The 19,344-nt window shown below is 48.8% G+C and overlaps 1 protein-coding gene across 1 annotated transcript in view; it reads left to right on the top strand.

Annotated features, from left to right (window-relative positions):
• Positions 1-16,102, top strand: part of NOVA2 (NOVA alternative splicing regulator 2) — a 34,723-nt gene extending 18,621 nt beyond the window's left edge. The window contains exons 3-4 of the mRNA XM_016936249.4: positions 1,611-1,777; positions 14,667-16,102. Coding sequence (XP_016791738.2) covers positions 1,611-1,777; positions 14,667-15,749 — 1,250 coding nt within the window. The 3' untranslated portion in view covers positions 15,750-16,102. The remainder of the gene's footprint in view (positions 1-1,610; positions 1,778-14,666) is intronic.
• The last annotated feature ends 3,242 nt before the right edge of the window (positions 16,103-19,344 follow it).

The raw sequence follows: 19,344 nt of genomic DNA, 5'->3' as shown, positions 1-19,344 counted from the left end.
AGAATCCCCTTCAAGGAGAGAGAGACACACTCACACTCCACACATCACACACATCCCGGCTCACCCAGGCACGCACATTCTCACACCAGTCAAGTTTTCTTTGTCTCACTGTAATTCACATGTTCAGACACACACACATACACAAACACACCAGTCATCCAAAAAGTCCTACAATCTGACACCTGAGTCTACCTGTCTGTCTCTCTCTCCTTCTCAGGTTCACACACACAAGTCATAGGGTCTTTCCTGTCTCCTATACATATGTGTATATACACACTGGTCATCCAAATAGTCTCAGAAACATGCAGAAGTGTGTCTCTCTTTCACTTTCACAAACACACATACACACACAAATGCAGACACATACACTGCCATCCAGTCTCAAAGTGGTATATATTCATTGTACAGCCTCGATCCCACTTTGTGAGATTCTTTTGTTTCTTTCTCTCAAACTCTCACATACACTCAGCTCTGTCTCACAAAGAGTCTACATAACCTTCTTCATCAAAGCGACACCAAAGTCTGTCCAACACACAAGGGCACGCACGAACATCTTCACCGGAATCACTGTGTCACATAGTCTGTTCATAAGGCAGTCTCTGCACTTTATCTTCTACAAACACAGATTAGGATCATCTAGCTAGTCCTGCTCAAGTACACACACACACACACACACACACACACACACCACTCACCAAACAGCCTCGCAGACACACACACTGGTCACAGTGTCACCCAGAATCTCTTTCACACACATATCCCAATACCCCCCAGTTTCTCTCTCCCCTGTGCCCCCACTCCCTAACACTCTCATGCAGAAATGAGAAGGATGCCCAGGACAGAGCCACAGCCAGTATCTGGAGAATCTCCAGGAAAGACACCCACCCACCTCCCTCCCCAGTTCCTTGGTCCCCACTCCTCCATGAGTAGTCTTTGACCCACCCTGCTCTCCCCTGTCCACACCCCTGCCCTCCCCCACCCTTCAGCCCTCCATCTGGTGGGTTCAGACAGGCACTCAGGCCTCTCCTCTGCCTCCCCCATCCCCCAGCTCTTCCCCCATCCTCTCCAAAAAGCCCAGAGGCCAACGCTGCAGGCTTTCAGGGGTTGCCATGACAACAGGGCCTCGTCCCTCGTCCCCCTGGGGGTGGGCTGAGGACCCGGCCAGCCAGACCGATAAGGGGGTTCCAGTTACTGTGGCAACCGTTGCAGGCCTGAGCTCTCTGCTTCCAGAAGGGGAGGGGGGCGGAGTGAGTGAATGGTTGCCAAAGCAACCGGGGAACCGCAAGAACTGAGAAGAGGCAGCTGAGCCCTGTCTCCCCTGCCCAGGGCTGCTGTGGGCATCGCAAAACATTTAAGCATCATTCTTCCATCCCTAGAGGTTGTTTTAGGGGAGGGAGATGAAGTGCAGATTATAAAACAGGATGGCACTCATTCTCCCAGCTGCCCATCATGGCCTGCCAGCCCATGCCCGCTCCCCCAGGCTCACCGTGTGATCAGTCAGGTCCACTCTCTGGACCTCAGCTTGCCTCTTCCATTAAATGGGGCCTGTCTCTCAGGAATGTTCCCATTCCTGTCTCATGAGTGTGCCCTCTCTCTCCCTTGCTCAACAGGAACCACAGAGCGGGTATGCCTAGTACAGGGCACGGCAGAGGCCTTGAATGCTGTGCACAGCTTTATTGCCGAGAAGGTCCGAGAAATCCCACAAGCGATGACCAAGCCTGAGGTGGTCAACATCCTTCAACCCCAAACCACGATGAACCCCGACAGAGCCAAGCAGGTCAGCTGGGGCAGAGACTGGGTTGCTGTAAAGCTGTTGACATTCACAAAGAAACATTCCTCCCACATCACTGCTTACTGTGAGGTTCAATGGGACAAAGCTGATAAAAATTTCATCAGTCAAAGACCACATGGTAGTGGTTAGTATTATTTTTAGGGAGTCAGCTGTAATAGAATAGAAAGGACTCCAGAACATTTAGAGTGGGCTTGATTCAGAGAGGGAGTGAAGGTCTGGGAGAATGTGGCACGATTCCCTATTGTTCGATCCCTTCTTCCTAGGATTCTCTAGTTCCTCTTCTCTCTTCCACCTCATCCCATTGTCTCTCTGAACGACCTGCCTCCCACTTCCTGCTATCACCGGAAGTGACCTCAGTGACAGTTCAGCCACATCCAGAAGAGTTTACAAATGGCCTCTCATCCTCCTTCCCTCCATAATTAACGTATGGGGGTAGAGGTGGTGTTTCATTAGCGAGAGAAGAGGTGGGTCCCTCTCCTACACAGCCCTCTCCAGGAAGGAATGGAAGGGGGAAGGCAGCGGCCCTCCGTTGTCTCAGTTACGGGGAAGCAGTGGCGTAGGGGCGTGGCAGGGAGTGGCCAATCGCTTCCCGGGCCTGTCCGGTTGCCATGACGACGGCGCTCACGGGGCAGGTGGGCTCCCCTCAAAGCTGCAGGCAGCGCTGTCCGGACCCGGAAGTGCGTAAGGGAACGGAAACGTGGGGCTGGCTCCCGTTTTCTCTCCCGTCCCCACTCCCCTATGCATGCGTACTCCGTGCAATGCGGCGAGAACCCCTGGGCTGACGGGAGGGCCCCTTGCGAGGGCTCGTTAACGTCTACCTAGAGGCAAAGACAGGAGAGAGGGAGTCCGTAAAATCTGGAATTCTTGGGTCCTGTCGTTGCCCTGAGGTGGGGCAGAGCACAGGCCTGAGTTCCCCTAAGCTCATGGGGAAATGGTGGGCGGAGGAGCCTGGAGGAGAGCTGCAGGGTGGAGCGCTCCCAAAAAAGACAGCAGGGCTTGGGGCGTGTAGCGCGGACGCTGTCCTTGGTGCTGAAGCTCCTCGCTCCCCGCCAGGTTTCTCCCGAATCCCTTCCCACCAGCAGCGCACATGTTATTCACAGTTTACAGGGAGGCGAGGGCATTGCCTCTTCCCTCCGCCTTGGTCGTGGCCACAAGGGACTCAGGGTTCATCAGGAGTTTGTGAATGTTGCAAGGAAAATGGGGTCAGCACCATCTGTGCCTGAGCCTTCTACCGCCTCCCCCTAATCCACAGGAGCTCTGAGACAGTGGAGTCGAAAGGTTATAGAACCAGGATTTATTCCCTGCCTTATTACTCAAGTGTTCCAAAGACTGAGGGAGATCATAGCTGAAAACTCAGGCTCTGGGCTCTGTTGTTTAGTTGAATCCTCCTCCGTACAGTACTTAACGTCCTATGTGACCTTGAGCAAGTGACTTTGATTTCTCCAATCCTCATTTTTCTCACCTGTAAAATGAGATTCATTATGATGCCTCCTTAAGGGTGATGGTTAGTGTTCGTTGATGTTTGAAAAGCACACAGCTTATGTGTATAATGCATAGAAAGTTAGCCCCAAAAATGTTCTCTGTTGTTATTATGGGATTTTTGAGTCAGGAAACAGGTCTACTTCTTTTCTGCCTTGGACTTGCAGTGTTACTCAGAGCCCCTTTCCTTCTGTAGACCTCAGTTTCTCTTTTATTACAGTGCAGCAGCTGGGCCAAACCAGGGATTATAAATTAAATAACTAAAGTATTGAAAAAGGTAATAAAAGCCTTGAGGGTTGTTGCTCTCTAGAGAGGGTATGCCATCTTTAAAGGGAGAAGCTGCCACTCAACTCCACCGAATTATTGCACTTTGGGAACATGAACATAGTGCTACCACATCTTCCAAATTTTTCAAAAGAAGCCATAAATTTTTTAGATCAACTGACTTTGAAATGCTTTATTATTATTATTATTTAATATATATTTGTCTGAGGCAGAGTCACACTCTGTCACCCAGGCTGGAGTGCAGTGGTATGATCTAGGCTCACTGGAGCCTCGACATCCCAGGCTCAAGCGATCCTCCCACCTCAGCCCACTGAATAGCTGGGACTACAGGTGAACACGACCACGCCTGGTCTCAGCCCACTGAATAGCTGGGACTACAGGTGAACACGACCACGTTTTTTTTTTTTTTGAAACGGAGTTTTGCTCTTCTTGCCCAGGATGGAGTGCAATGGCCTGGTCTCAGCTCACTGCAACCTACAACTTCCGGGTTCAAGTGATTCTCCTGCCTTGGCCTCCCAAGTAGCTGGGATTACAGGCACCTGTTACCATGCCTGGCTAATTTTTTGTATTTTTAGTAGAGATGGGGTTTCACCATGTTGGCCAGGCCAGTCTCGAATTCCTGACCTCAGGTGATCTGCCTTCCTTGGCCTCCCAAAGTGCTGGGATTACAGGCATGAGACACTGCGCCCGGCCCCTGGCTAATTTTTGTATTTTTCTAGAGACAGGGTTTCACCATGTTGCGGGCTGTTCTCAAACTCCTGGACTCAAGCAATCCACCTGCCTCAGCTTCCCAAAGTGCTGGGATTACAGGCGTGAGCCATTGCGCCAGGCCAACTCTGCTTTTAAAACACTATGAAGGTCAAAAAAACATATATGGCTGTAGGCTGACTGGGGCCTGAGGATCACCAGATTGCCACTTCTGGGTTATACCAGTGGCTCTCACCCCTAGCTGATATCTGAGTTGTCTGGGTAGCTTAAAATGCAGATTCATGGGTCCTGTCCAGAACCACTGAATCAATATTTCTGGTAAGGCTTAGGAATCTGAGCATAAACTCTGGCCCGGGATCAGATCCTGACTCTACTGCTCATTACCTGTGAAAGAACTTGTGCAAGTTCTTTCTTTGTGCCTCCATTTCCCAATCTAGAAAATGGGGTAATAATAACACCTATCTTAGGGTTGTGGTGGAACCTAGATAAGTTACTCTATTAAACTGTTAGCTGTTGATGCTGCTTTTGTTGTTATTGTTGGTGGTGGTAGTAGCAGTATTTGCAAATTTCCATGGGCTTGCAAATCACTGGGGCAGATGGTCTCTGGTCCTTCTGGCTCTAAAACTTCAACAGTTCTATGGATCTGTGATTCCAAGATTCTAAGCATGTATTATCTAAGATTCTACTGTTCTAATGTCCTGGGATTCCAAGATTCTATGAGTCTGCATCTGCAGATCTTTCTAAGATGCTGTGGTTCTACAATTCAGGGTCTATCATAAAGGCAGCTGCCATTGGCTTAGCGCTTCCCATGTGCCAGGCACTGGGCATCACTTTAGTCATTGAATGTTTCCCATAACAGGCTGGGAGCAGTGGCTCATGCCTGTAATTCCAACACTTTGAAAGGCCGAGGTGGGTGGATCACCTGAGGTCAGGAGTTCGAGACCAGCGTGGCCAACATGGCAAAACCCCGTCTCTACTAAAAATACAAAAAAATTAGCCGGGCATGGTGGTGCACACCTGTAGTCTCAGCTATTCAGGAGGCTGAGGCAGAAGAATCGCTTGAACCTGGGAGGCGGAGGCTGCAGTGAGCCAAGATCGCGCCGCTGCACTCCAACCTGGGTGACAGAGCAAGACTGTAAAAAAAAAAAAAAAGAATGTTTCCAGTAATAATATAGGGTAGGTGTGGTTATGCTAATACTGGAGATGAGAAAGGTAAGGCACAGAGAGGTGAAGGCATTTGCCTAAGGTCACACAGTTACTAAAGAATAAACTAGGAGGCTGGACGTAGTGGCTCATGCCTGTAATCTCAGCACCTTGGGAAGCCGAGGTGGGCGGATTACTTGAGGCCAGGAGTTCAAGACCAGCCTGGCCAACATGGTGAAACCCCATCTCTACTAAAAATACAAAAATCAGCCGGACGTGGTGGCAGGCACCTGTAATCCCAGCTACCCCAGAGGCTGAGGCAGGAGAATCACTTGAACCTGAGAGGCAGAGGTTGCAGTGAGGCAAGATCGCACCACTGCACTCCAGCCTGGCTGACAGAGCAAGACTTTGTCTCAAAAAAAAAAATAATAATAACAAAAACAACCTACGATTTGGACCTTGCTGTGTTGTAGAAACAGCAACCCTGCTGACTGAGTGACTCCAGAGAGCAGGCTGCCAGTGTCCCACTGGATATTTGCACAAATCGTATGGATCGGGAATAGTATGCCCATTTTACAGATGTGGAAAAAGAGGCTCTGAGAAGTAAAGGGACTTTCATAGGCCACCAGCTAGGAGGTGGAAGAGGTAGAAATTTTCTTAAAACCTAACTTTATTTTTCCCACATGATTAACCCCTTGTCCTCAAACCTTTTCTTGGCCAATCTATCCTTCCTTCACTGCTCTAAAATACTGCATCACAGACTAAATACCACTCCTGGTTGTGGTTGTGAACATGCTGTTCCATCTTCTTGATTTGTCAGGCTGTTTGTTTTTCCTGGTGTTTTTTTTTTTTGAAATAACAGCTCTGTTGAGCTATAATTCACATACTATAAGCTTTACTGTTTAGAAGTGTACAGTTTAGTAATTTTGTTGTATGTTCACAGAGTCGTACATCAGTTACCATCTAATTCCAGAACATTTTCATCATGCCAGAAAGAAACCTTGTGCCCATGAGCAGTCACTCACCATTCCCCCAGATCTCAATCTCAACCTCTTCCAGCCACTAATCTACTTTTGGTCTCTGTGGACTTGCCTATTCTGGATCTTTTATATAAACAGAATCATATAATATATGGTGTTTTGTGTCTGGCTTTTTTCACTTGATGTAATACTTTCGAGGTTTATCTATAGTTTAGCATGTGTCAAAACTTTACTCCTTTTTATAGACAAATAATGTTTCATTGTATGCATAGACCACATTTTGCTTGTCTGTTCATCAGTTGATAGACATTTGGGTTGTTTCTCCTTTTTAGCTATGATGAATAATGCTTCTGAACATTCATGTACAAGTCTTTTTGTAGATATATATTTCCAGCTCTCGGGTAGATACCTAGGGTGGAATTGTTGGGACATATGATAAATCTATGTTCAACTTTTTGAAGAACTGCCAGACTGGTTTCCATAATAGCTGTACCGCAGATGTGGGATTTAAATCCAGTTCCATCCATGGGGATAACAATGACAATAATCATTTTCTTTTTCTTTTCTTATTTTTTTTTTTTTTTTTTTTTTTTTTGAGACAGAGTCTCGCTCCGTCGCCCAGGCTGGAGTGTAATGGCGCAATCTCGGCTCACTGCAAGCTCCGCCTCCCGGGTTCACGCCATTCTCCTGCCTCAGCCTCCCGAGTAGCTGGGACTACAGGCGCCTGCCACCACACCTGGCTAATTTTTTTGTATTTTTAGTAGAGACGGGGTTTCACCGTGTTAGCCAGAATGGTCTTGATCTCCTGACCCCGTGATCCGCCCACCTTGGCCTCCCAAAGTGCTGGGATTACAGGCATGAGCCCCCACGCCTGGCTGACAATAATCATTTCTTGAGTGCTTCTATGGCTTATATTAATTGCACACATACATGATGCCCTATGCTTGGCACATAGTAGGTGCTCAGCACATGTCACTTATTTGAATGAATAGGTGATGACTTCACCCACAGGGCCAAGCAGAAACATAGGGACTGAGGTGTAATCTGCCAATGGTAGCAGTTGTGAGTCACCTGAAGGGCACTCACTCTCAGTTCCAGCTACTTGTGGTCATGCTTGGATTTCAAGCTCACCATTACATGCATAAGCTCAATTAAGCTTCATCACAGTCCTATGAGGAGGTCTGAATATCCTTGTTTTACAGATGAGAAAACTGAGTCTCAAAGAGGTTAGGTCCCTTGCCCAGCATCAGACAGGGAGCCAGGATTTAAACCCAAGCAGGTGACTCCAGAGTCCAAGGCAGCTTTTCAGGGATTTGTATGCACGGACTGCAAATGGGTAGCCTGGCTAGTACATTGCATTGTTTCTACTACACAAATCTTAGACATTTTTAAGAGATTGCCAACATTTAAAAACTAGGATGCTGGCCAGGTGTGGTGGCTCAGGCCTGTAATCCCAGTACTTTGGGAGGCTGAGGCAGGCGGATCACGAGGTCAGGAGTTCAGAACGAGCCTGGCTAACATGTTAAAACCCCATCTCTACTAAAAATACAAAAATTAGCCGGGCGTGGTGGTGGGTGCCTGTAATCCCAGCTACTTGGGAGGCTGAGGCAGGAGAATTGCTTGAAACTGGAAAACGGAGGTTGCAGTGAGCTGAGATTGCACCACTGCACTCTAGCCTGGGCAAAAGAGCGAAACTCCGTCTCAAAAAAAAGAAAAAAAAAACCAGGATGCTTCACATTTTACAAATCAGCATTTCCAACTCATCTGGAAAATGTCCATCAGGCTTAGTTTGGCTGCCCAATTGCATAGTACTCTACCACTCCCCACCCCCACCAGGTAAGATACACCTGCTGCCTCCACCCATTCACCTTCCTGCTTGGGCCTGTGGGCGTGTCATCCTTCAGTCTTCATCCGTCTATTTATTCGCTCACCCTTTGCTGAGTATCTACTGTGTTCCAGGCACTTTTCTAGGCGCTGAGAACCCAGCAGTAATAATACAGGCAAAAATCTCTAACCTCATGGATTTGAAATGCTTTTACAGAGAAACACAAAATAAACAAGGAGATAAGTAAAATATAGAGGATGTTAGAGAGTGAAAAATACTATGAAGAAAAATAAAGCAGAGAAGAGGAAAAGGGAATGTTAGGGCATAGATTTTTTTCCTTTTTATTTTGAAAATGTTTAAGGAATAGTCCCCATACACTGCACTTAGATTCACCAGTTGTTAACATTTGTGCATGCATGAACACATGTGCATGCATGTGTGTACATGCGTGCGCACACACAATTTTTGTCGTGATTTTTTTTTTTTTTTGAGACGGAGTCTTGCTCAGTCACCAGGCTGGAGTGCAGTGGTGCGATGATCTCAGCTCGCTGCAACCTCCGCCTCCCAGGTTCAAGCAATTCTCCTGTCTCAGCCTCCCGAGTAGCTGGAACTACAGGCGTGCGCCACCACGCCTGGCTAATTTTTGTATTTTTCGTACAAATTGGGTTTCACCATGTTAGCCAGGATGGTCTCGATCTCCTGACCTCGTGATCCTCCCACCTTGGCCTCCCAAAGCGCTGGGATTACAGGCGAGAGCCACCGTGCCTGGCTGACCTCATGACTCTTTACTCCTAAGTACTTTAACATGTATCTTCCAAGGACAATCTCCTACATTATTGTATTACTGTCAACACACCTAAAAACAAAAACAAACAAACAAAAATGCTAATTCTATACTATTGTCTCATTGGAAAGTCCATATTCAAATTGCCCTAAAATATCTTTTATAGCTATAGAGGATTTTTCAATCTGAGATTCAGTCAACATTCGTGCTTTGCATTTGATTGTTACACCTCATTAGTCTCTTTTACTCTAGAATAAATGAAGATTCCTTTTTCTTGTTCACAAGGTCTGGCTCTATCACCCAGACTGGAGTGTAGTGATGCCATTTTGGCTCACTGCAACCTCCACCTCTTGGGATCAAGCCATCCTCCCTTCTCAGACTCCCAAGTAGCTGGGACTACAGGCATGCACCACCACACTCAGTTAATTTTTGTACTTTTTGTAGAAATGAGGTTTTGCCATGTTGTCCAGACTGTACAACTTGTGAGCTCAAGCGATCTGCCCACCTCAGCGTCCCAAAGTGCTGGGATTACAGGCATGAGCCACCATGCCTGGCCTTTTTTTTTTTTTTTTTTTAGATGGAGTCTCACTCTGTCATTCAGGCTGGAGGGCAGTGGCATGATCTCGGCTCACTTGAGAATCGCTTGAACCTGGGAGGTGGAGGTTGCAGTGAGCTGAGATGATGCCACTGCACCATAGCCTGGGTGACAGAGCAAGACTGTGTCTCAAAAATAATAATAATAATAATAATAATAATAATAAAGTCAGGGAGACCAACAGGGAACAGAGCATGGGGAGCTCTGTCACAGCAACACCCCCTTTCTCCTACAAATATTTTGTCATGTTCACTTGACTCTCTGAAATACTATTCATATTCATATATACACATATAGACATATCTACACTCGTGAGACTTTTTGACAGCTTTATTGAGATATAATTCACATACAACTCACCCTTTTAAGGTACACAGCTCTAGGCCCAGTATGGGGGCTCATGCCTGTAATCCCAGCACTTTAGGAGGCCGAGGCAGGAGGATCACTTGAGCCCAGAAGTACAAGGCTGCAGTGAGCTCTGATCGCACCACTGCACTCCAGCCTGGGTATCAGAGCAAGACCCTATTTAAAAAAAAAGAAACATAAAATACATGATAAATAAAGTGTACAGTTCATTGGCTTTTATTATAGTCACATAGTTGTACACCTATTGCCACAATCCATTTTCAAACATTTGCACTGCCTTCAAAATAAATCCTTTTTTTTCTTTCTTTCTTTTTTTAGAGGCAGGGTCTTGCACTGTCACCCAGGCTGGAGTGTAGTGGCACCTGTTATAGCTCACTGCAGCCTCAAACTCCTGGGCTCAAGTGATCCCTTAGACTCCTGAGTGGCTGAGACGACAGGTGCACACCACTGCATCCAGCTAATTTATTTTTATTTTTTGTAGAGATGAGGTTTCACCATCTTGCCCAGGTTGATCTCTAATTCCTGGGCTCAAGCAGTCCTCTGGCCTCTGCCTCCCAAAGTGCTGGATTACAGGCATAAGCCACCGAGCCTGACCTCCAAAAGAAATCTTGATCGTCTTAGCTATGACCCCTCGATCTCCCACCTCAGCTCACCCTCTCCCTATCCCCAAGCCACCACAAATCTACTTTCTGTGTCTATAGATTTGCCTATTCTGGACATTTCTGTAAAAGGAATCACACAGTATATGGTCAACCATCAACACTTTCTAATTCCAGAATGTATCTATTACCCAAAAGAAATCCTATACCTGTAGGCAGTTACCCCCAATCCCCTTCCTCCCATTCCCTGGCAACCACTAATCTACCTTTTTGGCTCTGTGGATCTGCATATTCTGGACATTTATGTAAATGAACTCAGCTGTGGTCTTTTGTAACTGGCTTCTTTCACTTAGTATAATTTTTTCTAGATTCATCCACGCTATAGCATGTATCAGTACTTTGTTCATTCAACTTATTGCCAAGTAATATTCCATTGTATGGATATACCATGTTTTATTTATCCCACGAGACTTTTTTAAATAAAGAAGAAATAAAAGGAAGGTGATTTGTTATAAAACAAGATGAATTTTATTTTTTGCTTCTTTGTTGTTGTTTTTGTTTTTTGTTCTGTTTTGTTTTTGAAACAGGGTCTGCTCTGTTGCCCAGGCTGGAGTACAGTGGCACAATCACAGCTCACTGCAGCCTCAACCTCCTGGGCTCAAGTGACCCTCCCACCTCAGCCTCCCAAGTAGCTGGGACCACAGGCAGATGCCACCACACCTGGCTATTTTTTGTATTTTTACTAGAGACAGGGTTTCATCATGATGCCCAGGCTGGTCTTGAACTCCTGGGCTCAAGTGATTCACCCTGCCTCAGCCTCCCAAAGTGCCGGGATTACAGGTATGAGTCACTGCACCCAGCCAAGGTGAATTTTAATATGTAAATAAATAGTCAGGACCACAATAGAAGGAATAATGAATTAGGCAGCTGCTCACACCTAAGCATAGCTAAGTGAGACAACTACATATGTAAAGTGATCCAGAGTATAATACTGGAGACTTAAATAATACAAATGCTGTTGCTACTGATGCCAGGTTTTCTAAAATGATGAAAACTTTTAGTGAAGTGCAGAGCAAAACAAAGCACAATCTGCTCTTGATTTACTGGTAGTTGCGTTCCTGGAAATTTCAGTAGCTCTTAAAACCATGCAAACAATACTTGGTACTTACATGTGTCATGGGGTTGGGCTCTGAGCTCAGAGATTTTTTTTTATTTTGTTATTTTTATTTATTTATTTATTTTTTGGGGGATAGGGTCTCACTGTGTCAGTTGGGTTCTGGGCTCAGAGACTTTTTTTTTTTTTTTTGAGTCAGAGTTTCACTGTGTTGCCCAGGTTGAAGTGCAGTGGCACAATTACAGCTCACTGTAGCCTATACCTCCCAGGCTCAAGTGATCCTCCCACCTCAGCCTCCTGAGTAGCTGGGACTACAGGCATGTGCCACCAGGCCAGCTAATGTTTTTAATTTTTTTTTTTTTTTTTTGTAGAGATGGGGTCATGTCATGTTACCCAGGCAGGTCTACAACTCCTGGGCTCAAGTGATCCTCCCACCTTGGCCTCCCGAGGTGCTGGGATTACAGGTGTGAGCCACTGTGCACAGACGTGGGCTCAGAGATTTAAAAACAGGCTCTTCATCAGCATGAATGTCCAACAGGACATTCAAAAGTAGTCATATAGTGGCTGGGTGCAGTGGTTCACACCTATAATCCCAGCACTTTGGGAGGCTGAGGTGGCTGGATCACTTGAGGCCAGAAGTTCGAGACTGGCCTGGCCAACATGGTGAAACCCTGTCTCTACTAAAAATACAAAAAAATTAGCTGGGCATGGTGGTGGGCGCCTGTAATCCCAGCTACTAGGGAGGCTGAGGTGGCAGAATCCCTTGAACCCAGGAGGTGGAGATTGCAGTCAGCCGAGATCGCACCACTGCGTACCAGCCTGGGTGACACAGTGAGACTCCGTCTCAAAAAAAAAAAAAAAAAAGTAGACATATAGGGCCTGGGACAGCTCTTTCTTGTGAGGGACTGACTCTCCATTGTGGGGTACAGACACCTATGGTCCTCCCCACTGACAGTCCACATCTTCTCCCAGTCCTTGCAACAACCAAAACCACCACCCCCACAAATTTCTCAGACACCCCCAGGGTTTAAGGGGACATGGGAAGGATTTTTGAGAGGGAGGAATTTACGTGTAGAAATGCTCTCGGAGGTGCAAAAGGAGATGACTGGTTTTGAAATGTCTCCACAGGAATTAAGATTGATCAGACTTGCAGATGCTTGGACAAATGGGTGGTTGAAGGATGGCTGCTCTGCAACTGAGAAAGGAGAGGTCACCATATTCAAATGACCAACTTCTTCATCCTGGGGAGTTCCCGTCCCAGGAGTTAGAAGGAGATTGAAATCTAGATTCTTGGGTTCCTGATCCATTGTGTGACATCCAAGACATCCACTTACGTCTGCCTTCTCAGACAAAAGCCTTCATGTTATCTTCATTTTACAGACAGGACAACTAGATTAGTCTGCTAGGGCTGCCATAACAAAGTGCCAGAGACCGGGTGGTCTAAACAACGGGTATTTATATCTCATGATTCTGGAGGCCAGAAGTCCAAGATCAAGGTGTCAGCAGGGTTGGTTTCTTCTGAGGCCTCTCTCCTTGACCTTCCTCTCCGTGTGTCTTCACACAGTCTTCCCTCTGTGTGCATCTGTGTCCTAATCTCCTCTGCTTATAAGGACACCAGTCAGTAAATTAGGGCCCGCCCTAATGACCCCATTTTACCTTAATTATCTCTTTAAAGACCCTCTCTCCAAATATAGTCAAATTCTAAAGTACTGGGAGTTACGCCTTCAACATATGAATTTGAAGGGGACACAATTTCAGCCCATAACAACAGAGAGTTCAACGAGAAGACCATGTCTAGGGGAGCACAATGGACCAGGAACCCAAGAGCCTAGATTTCAGCTCCGTCACTAACTGGGGAACCTTAGGACAAGTCCTTTCACCTCTTGGGCCTCAAGAGGCTCATCTGTAAAGTAAGGCTTAATGAAGGCTCTTCCAGGGCTGGAAGTCAGAGTATGTAACACTAGAAGGCATGGGTGGGCCATCGTGCAAGCTTGGAGTGAGATCCTGGAGGGCCCCATTGGATCAGCCATTAAGCTTTTAGATGCTGGACGCAGAGGAAGTACTAAGAGTCCCAGGTACATGGGACAGGGTGGTTGAGGGGCTACTGAGGGGACCTCAAATACTGGCTATTCATTAACCAACCATTGTGGATATATTTCAATTTTTTAAAAAAAAAATTTAATGTTAGAGGGAAGATCTCGCTATGTTGCCCAGGCTGGTCTCAAACTCCTGGGCTCAAGTTATCCTCCCACCTCAGCCTGTCAAAGTGCTGGGATTACAGGCCTGAGCCATTGCACCTGACCTGAAATATTTCAATATTTTTAACAACCAGTTGGACCATACTGGTGCATATCAAAAGGCCATGCTGGGCCTGATTTTGGATGCTGGAGAGGAGGGGTAGGGAATGACCTGGGGCGTCTCAGTCTCCAGCCACCGTAAAGACCCTCCCTTCGCCAGTTTGGTGGCTCAAATCTGTAATTCCAACACTTTAGGAGGCTAAGGCAGGAGATCCCTTGAGGCCAAGAGTTCAAGACCAGCCTGGGCAACATCGCAAGGCCCCATCTCTACTAATATAGATAGACAAAATTATATATATATATATATATATATATATATATATATATATATATATAATTTTATTTTATTTTGAGACAGGGTCTCCCTCTGTCACTCAGGCTGGAGTGCAATTTGGCACGAGCTCAGCTCACTACATCCTCCACCTCCTGGGTTCAAGCGATTCTCCTGCCTCAGCCTCCTGAGTAGCTGGGATTACAGGCATGTGCCAACACACAGCTGGCTAATTTTTGGATTTTTACTAGAGAGGGAGTTTCACCATGTTGGCCAGGCTAGTCTGGAACTCCTGACCTCAAGTAATCTGCCTGCCTTAGCCCCCCAAAGTGCTGGGATTACAGGCGACAGCCACCGTGCCCAGCCTAATTTAATTTAATTTAAAAAAAAAATAAAATTAAAGACCCTCCCTTTTGCTCCCCACGCAGGCCAAGCTGATCGTCCCCAACAGCACGGCGGGCCTGATCATCGGCAAGGGGGGCGCCACGGTGAAAGCCGTGATGGAACAGTCAGGAGCATGGGTGCAGCTGTCCCAGAAGCCGGAGGGCATCAACCTGCAGGAGCGCGTGGTGACGGTCAGCGGCGAGCCCGAGCAGGTGCACAAGGCCGTGAGCGCCATCGTGCAGAAGGTACAAGAAGACCCCCAGAGCAGCAGCTGCCTCAACATCAGCTACGCCAACGTGGCAGGCCCCGTGGCCAACTCCAACCCCACCGGCTCTCCGTACGCCAGCCCCGCGGATGTGCTGCCAGCCGCGGCCGCAGCGTCGGCCGCCGCCGCCTCTGGCCTGCTGGGCCCCGCCGGGCTGGCTGGCGTGGGGGCCTTTCCCGCCGCGCTGCCCGCCTTCTCAGGCACCGACCTGCTGGCCATCAGCACGGCGCTTAACACGCTGGCCAGTTACGGCTACAACACCAACTCCCTGGGCCTGGGCCTCAACTCGGCCGCAGCCTCCGGCGTCCTGGCCGCCGTGGCCGCCGGGGCCAACCCAGCAGCCGCCGCCGCCGCCAACCTCTTGGCATCCTACGCGGGCGAGGCCGGGGCCGGGCCAGCCGGAGGGGCCGCCCCGCCGCCGCCCCCGCCTCCCGGAGCCCTGGGGTCCTTTGCGTTGGCCGCAGCCGCCAACGGCTACCTCGGGGCCGGGGCGGGCGGCGGGGCGGGCGGAGGGGGCGGCCCGCTGGTGGCCGCTGCAGCCGCGGCCGGGGCGGCCGGGGGCTTCCTGACAGCGGAGAAGCTGGCGGCTGAGAGTGCCAAGGAGCTGGTGGAGATTGCGGTGCCTGAGAACCTGGTGGGAGCCATCCTGGGGAAGGGGGGCAAGACGTTGGTGGAGTACCAGGAGCTGACGGGCGCTCGCATCCAGATCTCCAAGAAGGGCGAGTTCCTGCCAGGCACGCGGAACCGGCGGGTCACCATCACGGGCAGCCCCGCGGCCACGCAAGCCGCTCAATACCTCATCAGTCAGCGGGTCACCTACGAGCAGGGAGTGAGGGCCTCAAACCCCCAGAAAGTGGGATGAGGCCTGTGGTGTGTGCTCCCACCCTTTTCTCTCCTCCCATCTCCTCCTCTTCCCTCTCCTCCTCCCCCCCCCCAACTCCTGACCTCAGCTTGGTGTAGTCCTGCTCCTCTTGGGATGGGGCTGGGGTAGGCCTGACTGCACCCTCCCCTTCTGGTAGTCATAGGCAGGATTGAGTGACGGTTGGGAAGGGGGCTCAGAAGCCCCCTCCCCAGCCCGGAACTGACCCCTCCTTCCTCCCTCCCTGTGCTTGGCTGGGCCTGACCCTTCCTGTCCCAGGGCCCAGGTCTGTGTGATATCTGTATATATTGCATTTTGTTGATTTTAATAGAAAACAAAGCGTTATTTTCTCTTTCTTTCCCTCCTTTTTTTTTTTTCTTTTTTTTGGTAAGGATTTTTTCCCCCTTTATAAGTTTTTGTTTCCATATGGGAGGAGGGGAGGGAGCCTCTGGGTCACCCAGAATGAGGGGCCTTCCCAAAACACAACACCCCACCTCTCTGCTTTCAGTTCTAGATCTGAGGGAAGCCATGGGAGTAGAGGTAGCAGAGGCGTCTGAGCTGAAATGGGGCATTTGGAGCAAGGACCCCAGAGTTCCCAGATCTTCTCAGCTACTCTCCTCCCACTGGAGCTGTCCCTCCTAGGTGGGAATGTTCACTCTTTTGTTGTCAGGTTGTATGGGGGGGCAGGGACAGTGCTGCTGGGAAGGATGCCAGCTCTGGGATTGGGCCAGTCCTGTGGGCAAGACTTGCAAGAGGCTGGATCAACTTGGTGTGATATCTCTGATGGCTTAGAGTAATGGCAATGAGGGTCTCTGTTGTGATGTCACTGAGTACTTTCTGGGGTGCTTCTGGGCACCCCTTATGATGTCACAGGAAGCAGTTCCTCAGAGGTTACTTCCTGTGAACATAAGAGAGCAGGTACTTCCTGTGATGTCTCAATGAGTTCTTCCTTGAAGGTCACTTTGGTGATATCATGGGAAGATGTACTTCCGGTGGTGCCTAGAGGTCACGTCCTGTGATGTCATTAGGCTGAAGCATGTACTTCCTGTATTGGACAGTGACCAGTCTCTGACCTGCCTTCTCCCTCCACACCCTTCTTTGGTGGGTGTTGGCCTGGGGGTCTTCCTAGGAAGAGAATAAGGCACGGGACTTGAATCCAATCTGGAGGACTCTTAACGGAAAAAAAACCAATATTGTCAGGGTCATCTCCATTCAAACACGTCAAGTCTGCGAACTCGCCCTGGAGGGAGGGGTGGGAGATGGACCTAGTGCAAACTACTGTTAAAGACCTCCCTTCCCACCCCTGCCTTTTGTGTGCATGCCTGTGTCTGCGTGGCTTTGTTTCATTGAATCGGGTGAGCCAAGTGTGTGGTGGCTCTGTCAGGCCAGTATGGCCAGGTGTAGAATTCAGTGAGCCATAGTAGGGTCCCTTGGGCCAGAATGCTTCGTGTGGTCTGATAGGTTAGATTGGTTTGGTGGCTTCCAGCAAGCTGGCATACTTTGGTGATGTCTGATGGATCAGAATGTTTTGGTGTGCTCACCAGGGGCTCTGGAGAACTAGAATGTTCTGATGGAGTCTGACAAGCCAGGCGGCCTTGAGAGTTGGTTTAGGAGTGGCTCCCTGAGTGCTGTGGCTGTGGTCAGCTCTAAGGACCTGTTGGCAGACTGAGATTTCAGGGCCTGACAACCATGTAGACTAGGATAGCTGAGACCTCCCTCTACCCCCACCCATCTCCCTCTCTTCCTTGGAGACCACCTCCACTTTCTCCAACCCAAAGCAGGGCGCCCAGTGCCCTGGTTCCATCATCAGCATCTCGGGGGGAGGGGCGCCCCATGCCCACCCTCTCCCCCATTTGTCCGCCTCCTAGGTCTTCCAGACCCTTTTCTTCTCTATGACTTTGGGGGAAATCCAGCCTCCTTGTCTCTCTCCTAAAAAAGGAGGGAAAAAAAGCCACAGAGACAATTCCTGCCCCTAAAGCCTAGGAGATCCCTCTCCCTTGCTAGAGAGCCACCCCCAAATCAAAATGTGAAAATCCCTAGAAAGCAATAGCCTTCGAGGTACCTTGCACTGAATTTCCCACCCCGGCCCTTCCACCCGATGGGAGGCTGTAACTTGGGCACTGGGGTGACTTTTTCCATGCCCTTGTCATCTCCAGGGTGGGAGGCAGGCCCCACTTCCCCTCCCCTCTCCCCCACTTCCCATTGTTGTTGCCCCACCCCTAATCTCCAGACTGAACCCAGATGGAGATCTGAGTGCCAAAACAATTCTTGATGTAACTTTGTACATATCTTCTACTACCGTTGGGGGCTCTTGGGGTTAGAGGTGGGGGCGGCTCTGTGGGCCATTGCTCCCCTCCACCTCTCAAAAGACCTTACAGTATTTCACAGTATCTCTACCCGCACGCGAGTATTACAGTATCTAGCTGGAATATCCCCTACAACCCCCCAGGACCCTATGAGGAAGGGAAGGAGCCAGGGAGAGGTGAAGTAAGGTCTGGGACTGGGGAGGTGGGATCTGAATGAGCTCATTTGCATATCATTTGCATCCTCTGCTTGGCAGCCGCTTTCTACAAACCCATTCACTGGAGTCTGGGTCCCAATCAGCCGGGTCCAGGACTCCTCTCACACAGACACATCTCCGGAGGCTGGGCCTCCTGAAAAGTGTTTGCTTGGGGTGTCTGTGTAACAACCCCTCCCTATTCATATTTCTTGGGGACCCCCTACCCAGCCAGCCAGGGTGATCCGAAAGGTATACTTTGCTAGCTCAGTGAGCTAGTTCACTCACCATGTTGGTGAGCAGAGAGCCACACACCTTTCCCCATTTTACCCTGGGAAACTCACTCCACCATCTTTGCCATCTCTTGAAAGTCCCTTCTGCAATCTGACCTCAATCTTTTGTGCTGCAGTTTGTCCAGAGGGGACACAGATGTGGGGTCAGGGATGAGGATTATTGAAAAACCCATCACCTCTTTTTTTTTTTCCCCGTCTCCCTATTAGCCAATCTGATCTCAGAGTCTCTGAGTGGCCTCCTTGCACCCTTCTCTTCAGCACCCAGTAGGTGCTTAATAAGTGTTTGCTGCATTGAATTATCTCCCCATTCCTTCTCATTTGCCCTCTAGCTTCCCATACCTTCTCCAAGTGTCTTCCTCCCTTTCTTTGTCTGGCTCCCTATGACTTTCTTTTTTTTTTTTCCTCCGTGTGGTTCCCATTGTTTTCTGTCCTGTCTCTATCTTAGTCTTTGTCTGTCTTCCTCCTCTCCTCAAATGTCTCAACTCTCTCTCCCCAATTTCCCCATTTAAAAAAAAAAAAAAGTGCCAAACTTCCTTGGAACTGAGCCGCTCTGGGGGGAGAGGACCTTGGATAGAGGGGAGGAAATGGGACCATTTCTCTTTGAGGAGGTCCCTAAGAGGCATTGAAAAAGTGTGGACAGGGAGCTAAATTGGGTCCCCCTTCCACAGCCCTCCCACCCTGAGTTTTTCTTAGAATCTTTGTAAGAAAAAAAAAAAGACAGAAAAAAGCTCTCCTTTTCAACTTACCCCTATCCTTTTGGGTACCCCCAAATTCCACCAGCCAAGGAGAATCCCACTTGCCAACTTCC

This window comes from Pan troglodytes, chromosome 20, assembly GCF_028858775.2.
Source record: "Pan troglodytes isolate AG18354 chromosome 20, NHGRI_mPanTro3-v2.0_pri, whole genome shotgun sequence".
Lineage (NCBI taxonomy): Eukaryota > Metazoa > Chordata > Mammalia > Primates > Hominidae > Pan > Pan troglodytes.
This window is presented reverse-complemented; position numbering and strand designations above follow the sequence as displayed.